Raw genomic sequence first — 17,611 nt, forward strand, 5'->3', positions numbered from 1 at the left:
CATTGGCTTTTTTCCGTTCTTTAAAAAAAATATTATTTAACATATATATAGCTTATGTTTTTTTAAGTAGTCTCTGTAACACTAGTTTAAGGTCCAATTCTCACTATTAATACTAGGATATTGGCTGTTTAGTAGTATTTATAAAGCACATGTTAATTGCGTTACTCTGCATGATCATAATCTACATTCCTTAATCCTACCCAATAATTAAACTTGGCCTTACTTACTATTAATAAGCAGTAATAAGGAGTTTGTTAGGGGGCAAACGTTGTAGTTAGTATTTAGATAATAGTGAGAATTGGACCTATTTGATCAGAAAATGATCAACGGCCATGGCAGAATCTTTATTTTGTGCTTAGTAACCTATTTTTGTGTTGATATTGATGTTTGTTTTGGTTCGCTGTCCTGATGGAAGATCCAGCAACAGCCCATTATAAGATATAGAGCAGAAGCCGTCAGGTTTTGATTTTTTTTTTAATCTGTTTGTACTTGCTAGAATGCATGATACCATGTATCTGAACAAGAAGTCCAGGGCCTCTAGCAGAAAAATAGGCAACATGAAAGATCCAGCATATTTAATTGTTCATATGGGGCTTTTTTTTGTTTGTTTCATAGAACCCAGTTCCCATTTAAAGTTTAGTAGAGTTTGTTTTTGAAACCCTCCCAAACACCTCATGGTGAAGTAGGTGCTGATTGATTTAAAAAAAAAAAAAAATATATATATATATATATATATATAATATATATAATTTTTATTTTGAGGCTTTTTGAACCCAATACTCAACTGTTTTCTGCAATTCTCCAGCTGTGATCATTGGAGTTTTTGCCACTCGAAGACGATATAGATGCGTGTCCTGTTCCAGACAGATTTGTAACATTTCCAGTGATGGCGGAAATGGACATTTTCTGTGCTTTAGCTATTTTCTTACAGCCACTGTCTATTTTACAACAACTTTCTAACAATCGTTTGCTGCATATCAGAACTGTATTCTTTGGTTTTACCCCTTGTGATGGATGATTAACGGAATTTGGCCTTTCATATTTCCTTATATTGAAACAAGAATTCATGGCCAGATAATTTCATGCTAGTAAACTCCCTGAAGACCCTGTTGTGCTTAAATGTAAACAAAGAGGAATATACCTCATATAGATCCCTTTTTTGGTTTTAGTTAAGTGAAAAGTTTTTTTTAAGTATTTAAGTTTTTTTTTTAAAGCTTTCAATGAAGTTTATAATTTGTTTTTAATCTCTTGCATGTTCTTGTATTTGTTTTATTAAGCAATCAACAATGCCTTAAAGCCAACATATCCAACAATATGTAATATTTAAAAAAAACAATGTTAAATTGTTCTCTGATATCTACATAGAGGGTATGTGGCTTATTTAAGGGCAAAAATTGTCCAGATACAGTTTAACAGGTCCATTTACAACCCTAGAAATTGTCCCTAGGATGTAATGCTGTGTTTTTGCCTTATTTGGAAGAGTCATGAATATTAATGTTGAGCTCTGCTCTGATTGGCTTATTTCAGCAGCTCACAGCACAGCAGTTCAGTTGTTCAGCGAAGCAGCTGAGCTCGTGAGTCCTGACAGAACACAGACTGACTGAATGAAACTTTTAAGCAGAACATCTCAAATGGAGATTGCTAAAATGCAGCCTACTTGTTTATTTGGTGTTTTCAGATTATCTTCAGATTAAAAAACACATATACTATCCTAAACATGAAAAAAAAATGTTTTTACTTAAACATGCCTAATCTAGCAACCACATGCACGCAAGCTCTCTCTCTCCGCGCGGATTATCTGAAAACAACAATAAACAAGTAAGCTGCATTTCAGCAATCTCCATTTGAGATATTCTGCTTAAAGTGTCATTCAGTCTACATTTTAGACCTGTCTTTTTTCGTCAACGATATTGCATGTTTATATAACGTTAGTCACAATGAAGGCTACGCAGTGACTCTGTGATGTACTTTGAAATACAAGCATGCAAAAACATCATAGGCCTATTTCAGTTTTCAAAAATATAAATATATAACTTATATTTTTACAAAATTAATAGCCTTGTCAAATGACTGTCGTTTTTAACTTATATGGTGGAAAAGGTGACGTTTGCTAGAAGGATCGAGTTAACGATCGGTAAGCAGCGTATCTACATTTGTATTAGACAGACACACTATTTAGTTTTGAATGGTACTTGGAGTTTCCTGTTACTGTACTAGCATCTTGCGTCATCTAGACAATGCGGTCTCTTTAATCAGAAATTGTTTAAACAGCTAGTCAATAAGTGGATAAATCACTTCTTACTGCTTGCAGGAATACAGTTGCCCTTTTCTTCAGTTTAAGACGCTAAGGCGAAGCTTGCTTGAAATGAACTGAACAAACAAATGATTTTGAAATAAATGGTTGTGGTATCCGATTATAATAAACCTCATTATGACATTTGAAAAGTCCTCACGTCCCCTGCACAGCCTGAACATGACGTGTCATGAGAGCCGTTTTTGCTATCCTCAAGTGTCTTTGTTTACCTGCAGTCCTGATGATTCGGCCCCGTCAGTTCCGCCTGACAATGAACACGTTTGGACAGATGCAAATGTTGGGGGCGTGCATATAAATGATCCCCAATGCTTGCTTCACGTTTGGCCTTATGTTGAGAAGCACTTATTTTTACATGGTGTTTTTGATTCACGAGATTTACGTAAAAAGTAGGAGGCAATGGTGTTTGAGACTCACTGTATGTGATGTCCATGTACTGAACTCTTATTATTTCACTATGGCAAAGTTAATTAAATTTTTCATTCTAGGGCACCTTTAAACAATAAGACTAACTGTGTTGAGCTATACAGCAATGATTCATTTTCTGATGATGAATGTATCCAAACTGTTGCTCACCTGTCTAATAAAACATAATATATTAAAGCGTCTTTGGTGTTTCAGTGGTTTCTACAAAATTAAACCGGAAATGGAGGGTAAGGCACAATGGCCCTCCAAATTTCCAGAGCACACCTTGCGTACACACAAACCCAAGGTGACTTTGAGATTTATCAACATGGACGTTGGCGTACGGCACGCTCAGATCCTACGGAGGTGGTGTACGCACGTTTGAGTTAGTGTGAAAATGCACAGAAAAACAATTCCTAACACCACAAAACGCACTGACAAAGATCTGCTATATTATGACCCACTGTATAAAAACCAACAACAACAACACCATAGTAATTATATACTTCAGTGTTTATTTTTGTGCAATATGGACTTCAATGTTTAATTTGTGTGAGCATTTGATTTGTAGGCATGTATTCCTCCAGTTGCGAGCCTGTGCGCTTTACCTGACGTTTAGTGTTAGGCCCGGCAGCTGCGCACGGACTGGGACTGAAAATAATTCAGACTGACAACATAATAAAAATGACATTCTTCTTCTTTTAAATAATAATAATAAATAATAACGACATTCTTCTTCTGAATAACAATAAGCGTCATAATAAAAATCATAATAGGCTAATAATAATAAGAATCTTACAAATTGTCATGCAATTATTAATGTGAATGAATGGTAGCCTACTCCACATCACATCATCATCACTATCGTAGCTACACCCCAATAGCCTACATGTGCCGTGATACGAAATTAAATGCTAATTGTTTCAAAAATGTTCTGTAAAATAATGCATTGTGATAATTTCTCATCCAAACAGCTACTATTTAAACTGCTGGAGTGCGCTTCTCAACCCCCACACTATTAACAGCACTCTTAATTTAGGTCCACATTTTGTTTTTGTGGGTGCCTTTATTCCCACTCTTTAAACTCCCAAATAAAACAATTTCGTTTTTTTCCACTTCCCCGATGGTCTTGATGGGCGCGATCAGGGAGTCAGCCCATTGACTTATGTCCTAATCAGTGCCCTGACTAGTGGACTAGTGAGATCATTGAGACGCGCCGATCTTTGCCGTCTTCCGTGTGTCCATGGCGTAAAATGAGGGCGTGGGGGAGGCAGACTTTAATATATAGGGGCGTGTTATTCTAATGACGATCGTTTTCAGCCGCGGCATTTATCAAGGGCAGGTATTGCGTACACCTGGATTGCAGAGGTGCGCACAGCTTCATAAATCAAGCGATGAGAGGAGTGTAAGCATAATCTTACGCCAACATAAACGCCCGTTTCTACGCAAGATTGATATATGAGGGCCACTGATAGGAGATGCAAGGATATTTTAGCTTGAACTAAAATAACTTTTTTTGAGGGCAGACCTTTTATGCATTTTCAACTGCTTTCATCAATCATAAAGTTCACTGTGTTTTTCCATGTAAAAAAACTAGGCTATCTCTTTTTATTACATTCAGTTATTTCATAAAGCTGCTTTATAGTCTGTAGCATTGTTTGCTTGAACTAATTTATTTATTTATTTTTTTGAGTGCAGACCTTTTTTCATTTATTGCTTTAGTACAATCACAAAGTTCATTGTGCTTGTCCATGTAGGTCAAAATTTTACCTCTTTCCACCCCATTTTACTTCTTATTTAAAATACGGCAGGTTAATTGTCTTCATCATTTAATGATATCCTACTCAATAGCACATATTTCATCAACAAGTTCATACGATTTTTGAGGTGGGACTGTTTGAGTATCAGTCATATTTAAAAAATTTAAATTAAACAGATATGAACTATGATGATCAGTCGGCTAATGAGTATAGACGAGCCCATGCTGCTGCAGGTTATGGGGAAATAGATTTAATAATTATCCCAAATGCACAGTTGGTCATTTCAGCAGGTTCAAAAAAGAGAGCATGATTGAATTTTTAAATAATTTGAAAGCATACAATTTAGTAAACTGAGTTTTCGTGGTTAAATGTGTGTAATGGTTATAGGTGCGCTAGAAATTGTTACTGGAAACTCCCGCGTATATTCCACTTGCTAAATGTTACTGTCCCCATTTCAGTACACGATTACCCCTCCCCCTTCCTCCCGTTACACCCACAACTTTTTTTTTTTTTTTGACGCAAATTTGAAACCTAACTTTGTACAACTGAACTGAATCACAACACAATCACTCATCAGAACTCTGGAGCATCTTGAGAGTAAGTAGATTTACACAGAAAATGTAGCTACATTAACTATAGTAGAGGCACAAAATACTGTAGTTTATAGATAACTCTCACTTTTACTTGCAATTTTGTTAAAATTCTGCTGTGCTTGAAAGCATATTTAGTTTGATTTATCCTTTGTGCTGTTGAAAAGCCTTTATTGATCTGAGTTTATGTTGTTTTTTTAATCTGGGTAGGCCTAAGCGTGAGTATACTTTTTCATTCTTAAACTGAGGTGAATAAACTCAGATCAGTGAGTCCTATGATTAATAATTTCCAAAAAGAAATACAAAACCTGGGAAAATGGAAAGAAAAAGAAGTTCATTAAAAAAAGGGCAATAGAGCATAACAGATTTATATTTTATAAAAAAAAAAAAAAAAACATATTTGCAATTTGACTTCTACTTTTCCCAGAGTGTATGTAAAGTTTTGTGCCAGCAGAATCCCAATCAATCCCGCAGGATGGCAGACATGTTAGTGGATGAGATCTCAATTAAAGCCAAACGTTTAACAGATGAGGTAGGTTTGCGATACCATGAAAGATCATAATCTTCTTTTATATCCTCTTGTTTTTTTATTAGGTGCCGTTTCTGTTCCTGTAAAATTCCCAGCTTATATGAAAGCAGCATTTTATTTCTCTAAATCAGAGATAAAAACTCCTTCTTTGACTAATCTTTCTCTTTTGTTCTCATTTGTTTAGTACTTGTCATTTTCCAGGTCAAATGTGGTTTAGTGAGAAAGAAACTGGTTTTGGAAAATCACAGTTTATTGGAAGTATTGATAAAATGAGTTTAGCATAATAAATGTATTATTATACTACAGTAATGTTGGACTATGTTTCTTTGTATTTGTTTTTCAGTCAGCTAATAGCTGTAGAAGAATGGTACAAATGACACAGGAGGTAAGTTGTCTTATTTCAACCAGTTAAACCGGTAACACTTTACAATAACAGGACATGAATAATCATGTATTAATGCATGAATTAATAGTTAATTCAACATGAACTCATGATCAGTTAAGATATGAACTAATCATGAACAAATGAGAAGCTATCCTTAATTAAGACACGAGTCATAATGATTCATGCATGAATACAGCAGCATTAATACATGTTAGTACATGTTTGGTAATTAATGCATTAATTAACAAGTATGGGTAAACTAAATTAAACAGGGTCTCTAAGAAAAAATAACAGATATTTTGACTTTGAAATACATTTTCAAATGGATTATTGTCATAATTTAAACAATTTTTATCAGAAGCTTCATCATAAATATTGCTGAAAGCCAAGATTATTTTTCATTACTTTCATTGATCATCTAAATCTGCTATATTTATCTCAAAAGGTCACAGTCTGTTTTGTGATCTCTTTCCAACTTAACCTGTGACTTATAACGGTTATAATCTGGTTATAATCGTTTATAAAGCTTATAATCTGAGGAATCAGTCCCCAAAAAATAACCAAACAGGAAACAAGCAGTTAAGTCCGGGAGGGATGGAATGTCTGCTGGGATCTGTACAGTTCTCTCTCCACCCAGACATAGGCCATGATGATACGGTACCTCTGTTCTCTTAACTGCACTGATAAAAAAAATTAAAAAAACTTGTAGGATTTACTTGATAAAATCTTTGTAATTTGCACTCAGTTTTTCTTAGTAAAATGTACTGCTGTGATATCAAGTACAACTTACTTGCCAGTATCAAGTAAAATGTACTTAACTATGAACGTAACATTTGCAAAGACATTAAGTAAAGCTTAATTATATTTAACTTAGCATGTTGTATTTATTAAAAGTAATCAAGTAAATTTAATTTTAAAAGGAACTTAACTGTTGTGAAAATATCAGGTATATTTTATAAATCTGTAATATTTACTGTTATGAAGTAATTAAGTAGATTTTATAATGTCTGTCCATTTCACATTTTAAATTACTTAGTTGAATTAATTATGAATTACTCACTATTATTACGTAAAGGTTGCTTTTTTAAAGTGTTACCAAATAAATTTAATAATTTTCTCTGCATCAAATACATTTATCACAAATCACACAAATACAATAAAGTTGAACAGTTTATGTCAACATTTACAATGAACCATTAAATCAGTAATCTTCACATCAACTGATTAGTAGTTAAGGTACATTCATTGTAATTTACAATAACTGTAGAATTAACCATGTATGGTTCAACTAAACATCAGCAGCCAACAGTGGCATAACTGACATTTAAGGGTTAGTTCACCCAAAAATGAAATTTATGTCATTAATGACTCACCCTAATGTCGTTCCACACCTGTAAGACCTCCGTTCATCTTCGGAACACAGTTTAATATATTTTATATTTAGTCCGAGAGCGTATCCAAGTGTATGCACACTATACTGTCCATGTCCAGAAAGGGAATAAAAACATCCTCAAAGTATTCCATATGAGACATCAGTTAGTTAATTAGAATCTCGAAGCATTGAAAATACATTTTGGTCCAAAAATAACAAAAACTACGACTTTATTCAGCATTGTCTTCTCTTCCCTGTTTGTTTTCAATCCTCAAAAAAAAGATTCAAACGGTTATGAATCAGCGTACTGATTCATGATTCGGATCGCAAATGTCACTTGAATCTTTTTTTGAGGATTGAACACAAACGCGGAAGAGAAGACAATGCTGAATAAAGTCATAGTTTTTGTTATTTTTGGACCAAAATGTATTTTCAATGCTTCAAGAGATTCTAATTAACCAACTGATGTCACATATGGACTACTTTTAATTACTATTAATGCTGCTGGGTCATATACTATTCGGTGCCATTTCAGCTTGGTAACATTCTATTAAATTTTTCAAATTTTTTCAATTTCCATGATTTTATAATTTTATCTGAAAATTGGCTTGTTACACTACAATAAAAATATATCGGTCCAGCTCAGGATATTATTGTTTAATAATTTTGACCAAATTCTTCACACATGCAAAGGCCAAATGTCCACCCTGTTACCGTACATTCTCATCTCAATTAATACGTGTTTTAAATGCATAATTATTGTAATATCTATATATTCTAAGAGCTAAAATGTCCCTCACTACCCAGCAAATGTTTTGACAAAGTGTTCATAAACAAGCATTATCTTGAGAAAAGTTTTTTTCACTGTATTCATGCATGAATCATTATGACTCGTGTCTTAATTAAGGATAGCTCCTCATTTGTTCATGATTAGTTCATGTCTTAACTGATCATGAGTCCATGTATGGTATGGACTTCCACATCAAGATGTTTGGTCTGGAAACTCACCATTGACAGCTCAATCTGAGGGGCGGGATAAACGGTTGTCTTTCAAACTCCCTCTGCACGCGATAGGATAGCGCTACCACCAGCCAGAGCAACGAAGGTGAAACAGAGCTTGTTGATAGATTAAACATTCGCCGTATCCGGTCGGCTAAACTCCGAACACATCTTCCGTTTTTAAGAATGACTTAAAATTCTCAGAGAAAAGCTTAACTCCAAGTCTTCCAGAGTCGCGGTCAAAGCTGATTCAAAAGACCACCGTTCGCCAGTTTCTGTGTTTACTAGAAGCACGAGCGCAACTCGGCCGTCGTCATTATGTTAAGCCCACCGACTCTATACACGATGTGATTGGCCCGACCTGAGTTTGGGGTTTACAGTTCAGAAGTGTATTGAGAGTCGCTAGACGACACTCAAAGACAGATTAGATTTGCTGCCGCTAGGGTGTGTCTAGATTTCTAGGCTATATTAATTCATATATTAATACATGATTATTCATGTCCTGTTATTGTAAAGTGTTACCGTTAAACCAATGACATGGATGCTCCTTAAAAGCATATCTCAAATAACATACTGGTATTTGAAATGTAAAAATGCTCAGAACAATCACAATTTGCTCATTGCTTTACGTTGACCTTGAAGCATGTGTGTATTTGCAGACTATAAACGTTGGGGGCAAAACAACTGCTATGCTGGATGAGCAGGGAGGTGAGTCTGTAATCTCAATACAACAGTCCGTTAGTTTTGCCTCTTTGTCGCCATCTCCATTTAAAACCTGCATTTGCCGTTATTTGTGGAATTATCGTCTTTACATGGGTTGTGCATCTTCACGGCTCCTCAGCGCGGATGAATCTAATGTTTTGGGGAGTATGTGTGGCTGACTGGCTGTCAGTCACCACATCGGTGTGGATACTGTACTTCGGAATCACAGATTCTACATCTTGGAAGTATGAACAAAATAAGAATTTTCACAGGAAAATGTCATTAGACTCAACAAATATGTCTGCCATTTTTGTTCAGACCAACTAAGAAATTACAATAAATTGCACTGCCAGCGGTGATTAAACCTAATAATCGCTTAGCTCACATCAAACCATGCAAATTATTATTGCGTGCCTATGTGTATTTAGTGTGTATTAGCGTTACCTGTAGAATTTTAAATACAATTGCTGTACAGTCTAATCTTTTGCTTTTGCTTTCGGGTGAATCTCCAGTTCTTACTTATGATTGTCCTTTGGAACTTTCTAGACTACAATCCACTATCAAACGATAAGTTTAATTATTCCAGCTTCTGTGAGAAAATGCAATAAATGATCCAGCAGCATCCTCACATGCGATACTACTACACTGTAAAAAATTATTTAGAATAAAAGTTACCTGGTTGCCTTAAAATTTTGAGTTCATTGAAATTAAAATTTTGAGTTAATACAATGAACATTTTTTGAGATTCGACAGCCTTTATTAAAATATTATTAAAAGATTTTGTAAGCATATTGGGTAATTATGAGTGTGTTATTTCTGATGACGCAGTGAAACATGTCAAATAGTGCTATTTTCATGATATATCACATTTTTTATGTGGTTCAGATACAATAATATTTTGAGTTTCTATTTATTAAGCAAATTTCCTTCATTGTATCAACTCACATTTTTAATTTCAATAAACTCAAAACTTTAAGGCAACCAGGTTACTTACTTTTTTAAGTTAAACCAACAAAAACCACCAAACATTTTTTACAGTGTACTATCTGGGACTCCATGTATACAGATGTGACGTAATGACGCAACGATAAATGGCAGCATGCTCAAATTTCCTGTGGAAAGCTACCAGTACCACACAAACACATTATTACAAACTTAACGTTGTGAATCAGACGAATAAAAGGAAGGTAGTTTTGAACACTGGCTGGTTATGTACTTTCTTAAAAATTGGTTTTAGACTGCTGAAAGTTACAGGCTGCTGCTTTAACTTAGTGTTTGCTGTCAGGGTGTGAAGAGACTTTCAAAAATCACCTACCCAGCCCAAAGGGATAGTTCACCCAAAAATGAAAACGTGATGTTTATCTGCTTATCCCCAGTGCATCCAAAATGTAGTTGTGTTTGTTTCTTCAGTAGAACACAAATTAAGATTTTTTTAAATTCCAGTCTGCCAGTCATAATGCATGTAAATGGGTAAAAAAAAAACATGCTTAGACAACATGCACAAAAACCCTGCTGCTCGTGACAACACATTGATGTCTTAAGACACGAACCGATAGGTTTCTGTGAAAAACTGAACAGTATTTATGTAAAAAAAAAATTACCTCGTAACCAGACGAATTTCCTCTAGTGTTCCCATCTGTCATTACTTCCGCCTGGTATGGTCATGGTATGATCGCGCCAGTTTGAACTTACCCGACGGAAGTAATAGCGGATGGGAACACTAGATGAGATTCATCTGGATAGGAGGTAAAACATAACATAAATACTATTCGGTCGTCACGAGCAGCAGGGTTTTTGTGCATGTTGTCTAAGCATTTTTTTTTTTACTCTTATAGAGTTGTTACCCATTCACATGCATAATGATTGGCAGACTGCAATGGTTGAAGTTAAAAATCTTCATTTGTGTTCTACTGAAGAAACAAACACACCTACATCTTAGATGCACTGGAGGTAAGGTAAGCAGATAAACATCACGTTTTCATTTTTGGATGAACTATCCCTTTAAGGTGCAATCACATTCTCCAGTGCTTGGCAAGTTTTCGCATTCAAAATCCAGTCCTTGTAATTTTTGTATGAAGACAAAAAAAAAATCCTGCACTGGGGTCAGGTTGTTTATGCTAATTTTATGTGCTGGGTAAAAGAAAGCTGCTTGGTTGGAAAGTGCTTCATGCATCACTATACTACTAAAAAAGGAAAACTGACCGGCGATTTATTCTCTTTATCTCAGAAAAACTAAGGAATGTGAAACATGAAGTGGGCCAGATTGAGCAGGAGATGAAACGGGCTCGAAAAAACGTGAACGAACTGTCCAAATGCTGTGGCCTGTGGCCACGGAATAGGTTAGTTAGAGCATATACCTTATTATATGAATGAGTTTTAAATTTGAATTATTTCGACTACATTTCTTGTCAGAATAGAACACAATTAAGAAGTAAGACACTGAGGAATAATAATATGGATTAATATTGGAAATACCAAATACCAATACCAAATCTCTCTTTCTCTCTCTCTCTCTCTCTCTCTCTCTCTCTCTCTCTCTCTCTCTCTCTCTCTCTCTCTCTCTCTCTCTCTCTCTCTCTCTCTCTCTCTCTCTCTCTCTCTCTCTCTCTCTCTCTCTCTCTCTCTCTCTCTCTCTCTCTCTCTCTCTCTCTGTGTGTGTGTATGTGTATGAGTCACACAGGTACTGGGCCACTCTAAAATAGTCCAACTATAAACAGTTATTCAAAATCTTGGCTACATCTTTTCCATGCTTATTAGTCAGAAATAAAGTTGACTTCATGTATGAAGAACAACAAATGTTATATTTTGGATGCAATTCCCCAAAGTGAGATTCTGGTCTATTTGACTTGCTTGGTCAACCAGGAAAGACCATTCTGGTCAAATGTTTAATCAATCACATTTTGTTGGTGAATAAGCTATACTGATCCACTACCTAGATCAGCACCAAACCAACACTAAGCTGGTATAATCAGACATTTTCATCAGGGATAAAAATAAACGAAACTGGCACTTTTAGTTTGTGGTTTTCACATCAGCGCTTATATTTGATCTATTTCTTTGGATCTGAATGACTTGTTTTTCAGAGTGAAGTCCATCAAGAGTGACAGGAGATATGAGCAGGGTAAGGAACTAAAGAAAAGTAAGCGGAATGTGGTGACCAGCCAACAGACTGCCATCCGCAGTGGGCAGGCTGTTTCTGCTAGGTCAGCAGCCTCATCCGGCCTTTACAACAGTAGGTGAGATATAGAGATATATCTGTGTTATGCATTGCCATATGGCATAAGCTGTTAGTTTATATTTAGACATACGTATGTTTATCTAATAAATGTGTAAAGGTCATAGCTGGAACATTCATGGTTTTCTTTCTGCAAGAATAACAAATGATGAGCAAGATGAGATGGAAGAGAATCTGGAGATAGTGGACACCAACATTGGGATTCTAAAGATCATGGCGGTGGAAATGGGCAAGAAGATCAGCGATCAGAACCAAACTATTGAGGACATCACTAATGAGGTAAAGTTACTCCTATTAGATCCGGAGGTGATTCATGGAGGTAAAGTGCATTTGTGGCACTAGAGAATTAGATGAGGCTGGCAATATACGTAAACTCTGGTGACAACATCTATTTTCTATACTTAAGTTTATGTTAATTAAGTTAAAGCTGCAGTCCGTAGTTTTTCCTCTTTGTCGCATCTCTGTTTGAAATCTGCAATTGCAGTTATTTGTGGAATTATAAATTATTGTGCCTTGGCACTAGTCTGACAAGCCAGACCCACATCAGGATGTTTGGTCTTGGAAACTCACCATTAACCGCGTTTCCATTACCCTTCAAAATGCACAAAATTGTAATTGCGAATTGAAAATACACCCAATGGAAACGCGCCAATTTCGTAAAAACTCCTATATATCGCAAAAAAGTTTTTACGATCTCATGAGGTGGTTTTTCACGCAATTCGAAAAAGGACATTTTCGCAAAACTGCAATGGAAACGTTTTTTTCGCATTTACAGGTGCGGTGAAGCATTGCTGCAACATAGGGCCTATATAGCCTATTATATTTTCCACTCAATTGTGTCGTAATAAAAACTTAACAAGATATAATGTAGTTAAAATTACATATATTTTCTCTTAATAAGGACAGGGGCGTAACTTTAACCTAGTAATGACGGACCCCGGTGCAGCCACAAATAATATATCTAGCCTATATATAGGCCTACTATTAAGACGTATATTCAAGAAATGTATTAAAACAGACAGAGCTATAGTTTCAGCCTTATTCAAAGGCAGAGGAAACAGGCCAGCTACACACGTCATTCCAGATGATCTTGGTTTGTTTCTTATTTAATATACAATTTATTGTATAATTAATTTATTGGCAATTAATTGATGAAATATTGATTAAAATAAAAATACAATTTATACAAAACTAAATCATTTTTTTAAGAAAGACTTTCTAGAAAATAAAACTCGAAGTGGTCAAAATCATGCGACTCCCCATCTCAAACATATTGCGAATCTTATGTCTTACTCATGCTGCTCACTTTTCATAATCAACATATAAATTAAAATAATAATATTACAAGCTAATGTTTAGGCCTGAACGTAGCCTATTTAGTTTCATAGTTAGGCTGTTTTCTGTTTTCTCATTTTTTCCTTCTTCCTTTAGGACAGCGGAAACAACTCGCAGTACTCTGCCATTTTTAGCTATACAGATAAGTTCAAGACATAATTATAAACTATAAACTGTCTACTTTATTTGTGGACTCAGGGAACTAATTATTTTGCATGCACTCACTCCAAACGCTGTCTTCATAAAAAAAAAAAGTTTATTAAATGGCATTTTTTTCTTTTCCAAAGCATTTTTAAATTCAGTTCATATGTCCAACAAATGAAATGTCTAGCCAAAATAACGAAAGTAAAAAAAAACAAAAAAAAAAACATTTGAGTTACCATGCGAATTCAAACATTTGGCTCTTCTCTACATGCGTCAACCTGGCGCGTGTAAAAGTCTTTCATTCTTTACAGATGATAGTTTGTTTGGAGAGAAGACGAGATAGAATTCTTTATTAAACTCATAAAAGACAATAGAATTACAGGAATACTGATTCTAAACACAGAAATGCCACATTATCATGAAGACCTTGAAGCAGATCTGACACACACACACACACCTCCATGCCGCTTAAGTAACAAGGGGCTTTCCTTGCCATTAATGCTTGGATAACATGCACGTCTCCTTCCAATAAAAATAATGGCTAGTGGGGTGGATGGGTCATACAAACCTACCAAGTACCATCATTTTGGAATCACATATCGCGAGAGGAAAATAATACGTTTTAGTCGCATAACTGCAGCTATGGAAACGTTGTCATTTCGCAATATTTTTTTATCGACATTTAAGAAATATCGCAAAAGTTTTTCGCAAACTTGTAATGGAAATGCAGCTATTGACAGGGATCAATCCGAGGGGCGGGATAAACGGTTGTCTTTCAAACTCCTTCTGCACGCGATAGGATAGCGCTACAACCAACCAGAGCAACGTGAATCGAAGCTCAATGATAGTATCCGGTCGGCAAAACTCCGAACACATCTTCCCTTCTTAAGAATGACTTCAGTGCCGTTCTTTGTTCTTTTCTCAGAGAAAAGCTTAACTCCAAGTCTTCCAGAGTCGCGGTCAAAGCTGATTTGAAAGACCGCCGTTCGACAGCTTCTGTGTTTACTAGTAGCACGCAAGCGCAACTCGGACGTTATTATGTTAAGCCCCGCCCACCGACTCTATACACGATGTGATTGGCCGACCAGAGTTTGTTTTTTACAGCTCAGACATGTATTGAGAGTTGTTAGATACTCGCGGCAGATTAGATTTGCTGCCGCTAGTGTGCGTTTAGATTTCTTAGGCTACCTTGGCACGGCACAGTGTGGATGAATCCAATGTTTTGAGGAGAATGTGCGGCTGTCAGTCACCGCGCCGGTGTGGATACTGTCATTCCGAAACACAAATTCTACTTTCTGAAAGGATGACCAACATAAGAATTTTCACTGGAAAATGTAATCTGACCAATTTAGTAACTACCAAGTAGCTAACATCCACTTTTGTTCTGACCAGCTATGGGGAAAAACACCAGTTCCACTGGAATTAAAAGCATTATTACAAGCATACCTTTGCAAATCGAGCTTAGGTAGTTCTGAACACTGGCAGGTTATGTGCTTCCTCAAAATGTATTTTGGATCATTTTTAACCTCAAAAAAGTTATAACGGACTGCAGATATAACACATACAATATAAACAAAAAAATATAATTATAAAATTGTAAGATTTAGAACTCAGAAAGCTTTGAAAACTTGGTATGGATGGATGGATAGATGGATGGATGGATTTTAGACCAATATGTCAACTGACTCCTGTACTGCTGTCGTTTTGTTTTTTTGCAGGTTACAGATATTTCTCATGATGTTTTTGCTGCAGACAAACAACTATCCCACAATTCCTGTGATCTCCTGTGAGTGACAGATTGTCCCACCCTCGCTCCAGTAAACACATCATCAGAGAGGAGAAGAGATGTCACTGCAAGAGGGAGGGGAATTTATTTCATAATCCCTTTATGATGTACTTTGTATTTTCTCTGGACTTTGTGTCGAAATGACCAGCAGAGGTTGCTGTTGGACTATTTTGAAATCCAACCACAAAAAGTGCTTCCTAAAATGGAGGCCTCTAAAAGCACATTTACTTTACTTATATAGGAGAATTTCCCCAGAACTGATTATATCATATGGAAGCAGAACAGAACCATTAAAAACCTATCGTGTCTTTCTAGCAACCATTTTTATATAATTGTTTTTTTCTCAAAAATGTGAGGTGAAGGAATGCAAATGAAGAATTGCCTTTTGATTTGCCAATTTGTTTTTTTTAGAATATTTCATTTTTTACAACAGTAGAGGGCATTTTAACAATCTTGTCAAGGGCCCTATAAACTCACATGCCAACTTTTGCTTGCAGGCTTTTTTGTATACTTAAATGAATTGATGAATTGTGTACTTGAGGTATTTTTAGTCTGTTTTCTCTGCAGTTTATTACACTCTGACTCATACATGAGTTCTAACACCAGTTTTTATTGATTGTGCTTTTCTCATCACATGAGAACATTTTTTTGGGTTATGTTTTGTAGTGTTGTTATTCGGCCTACCACATGATTTTCTGTGGCTAAGTGCAGCAGAGCTTGTTTCTGTCTTGGTAGGCCTATATCAAGCAGTCTGACACATGCCAAAACAGGATCAACCAATGTGCAACTCACAGTAGTGAGTTTAGTATTCAATCTCCTCCTTCAGGGGAACCTCAATTGTATGCAAAAAGGCATTATGTAGGCATATGAATTAAATATAGCTTATATATGGAGTTTACCACAAAAATAAGTTTTCTTAAAAAATAAATCACATTGGATTTTGCGATCGGTAGTATTCGGTTTACAGTGCTTGTTCTTTCCTATGGTCGTTAAGCAATTCAAGGACATCAAAACTAAAATGTGAACAGTCTCTTAACAATATGAATGAAGTTATGTTAAAGGCTCTTACCTTTTAAGTGGTTTTCAACCACTTGGACAGTGCCCACTAGGGGGCCTCAGCAGACTTTCAAGGGGCCCTCAAGTTGACTTATGATTTAAGACAAAACAAGCTTTAAATGAACTATAAATCAACGTCTCCTTAGCTGACATCATATTTCTTATTTTTATTAAGACATTCAACAACATACTTTTAATGTAAAACCAAAACATTGAGATATGAAGGAATTGAATGTGTAAGAAGTATAGAAGTACCAGAAATATCTTTGGAGGTCTTTGAATATCATCTTAGACAATGGACCTGGATTCAAACAGGTTGAGAACCACCGTTTTAAGATATAGTGTGCTATTATTTCTTTTAAAAGTCTTATTTCCACCCTCCCTAAATGTTTATGAATTAAAAAAAGAAAATTGCGCCCATTTGAGCTTTCCGCAGTTTAAAGTGAGCAGCAGCGCATAACAATAGAGGGGTTTACATCACAAGGGCTCAGTGTAATTTACAGTAATGATCTTTAAGTGCTACATCCTCTAATATATTTTTATCTAGTGCCAAATGCGCTTCATTTAAGCCCTTTCCGCTCTATGTGCGAAACAGTCTCGACAAATTGATCCACGAGCGCTGTTCTGAATGAGCAGGTCGATAGGAATTAAGTTTGTGAAATGGTAATAACATGGACATTGTTATTTTTATTTATTTATTTTCTCTGTTGCTTTCAGTGTTACATAATTGTTGTTTTTTAAGTGTTGTTTCCAGAAAGAAAAAAAAATCTAAATTTTATTTGTAAATAGCTCATATGTTTTTTGTTTTGTTTTTTTTTAGCTCATATGGTGTATTTAAACGATTTCACTGCTTTAAAATTTAGTCAATCATAGTAAACGTTTTTAGAGAGAAGGCTTGAGTTTATAAATTAAAATTGTTCAGTAAAGTTTAATAAAAAATGCTACAATGTCATTAGTTTACAAGGCATATGTTTAAAGTAGACTGCTTTCAAATATGTTGGT

At 35.5% G+C, this 17,611-nt stretch overlaps 1 protein-coding gene across 1 annotated transcript; it reads left to right on the top strand.

The window, feature by feature from the left end:
• The first annotated feature begins 5,478 nt into the window (after positions 1 to 5,478).
• Positions 5,479 to 16,434, top strand: LOC137090610 (synaptosomal-associated protein 23-like). Its single transcript, XM_067454566.1, has 7 exons — positions 5,479 to 5,598; positions 5,939 to 5,980; positions 9,011 to 9,059; positions 11,281 to 11,392; positions 12,137 to 12,289; positions 12,426 to 12,567; positions 15,486 to 16,434. Exons 1-7 carry the CDS (start codon positions 5,542 to 5,544, stop codon positions 15,555 to 15,557), a joined length of 627 nt encoding a protein of 208 aa, XP_067310667.1. The 5' UTR covers positions 5,479 to 5,541; the 3' UTR covers positions 15,558 to 16,434.
• Positions 16,435 to 17,611: the final 1,177 nt, after the last annotated feature.

This window comes from Pseudorasbora parva, chromosome 10 (assembly GCF_024679245.1).
Source record: "Pseudorasbora parva isolate DD20220531a chromosome 10, ASM2467924v1, whole genome shotgun sequence".
NCBI lineage: Eukaryota > Metazoa > Chordata > Actinopteri > Cypriniformes > Gobionidae > Pseudorasbora > Pseudorasbora parva.

Excerpts from the sequence above, each read along its gene's own strand:
- LOC137090610 (XM_067454566.1), top strand. The coding sequence starts at position 5,542 with ATGGCAGACATGTTAGTGGATGAGATCTCAATTAAAGCCAAACGTTTA. Across the intron at positions 5,981-9,010 it reads TGGTACAAATGACACAGGAG|ACTATAAACGTTGGGGGCAA; the intron begins GTAAGTTGTCTT and ends GTGTATTTGCAG. Across the intron at positions 12,568-15,485 it reads TTGAGGACATCACTAATGAG|GTTACAGATATTTCTCATGA; the intron begins GTAAAGTTACTC and ends GTTTTTTTGCAG.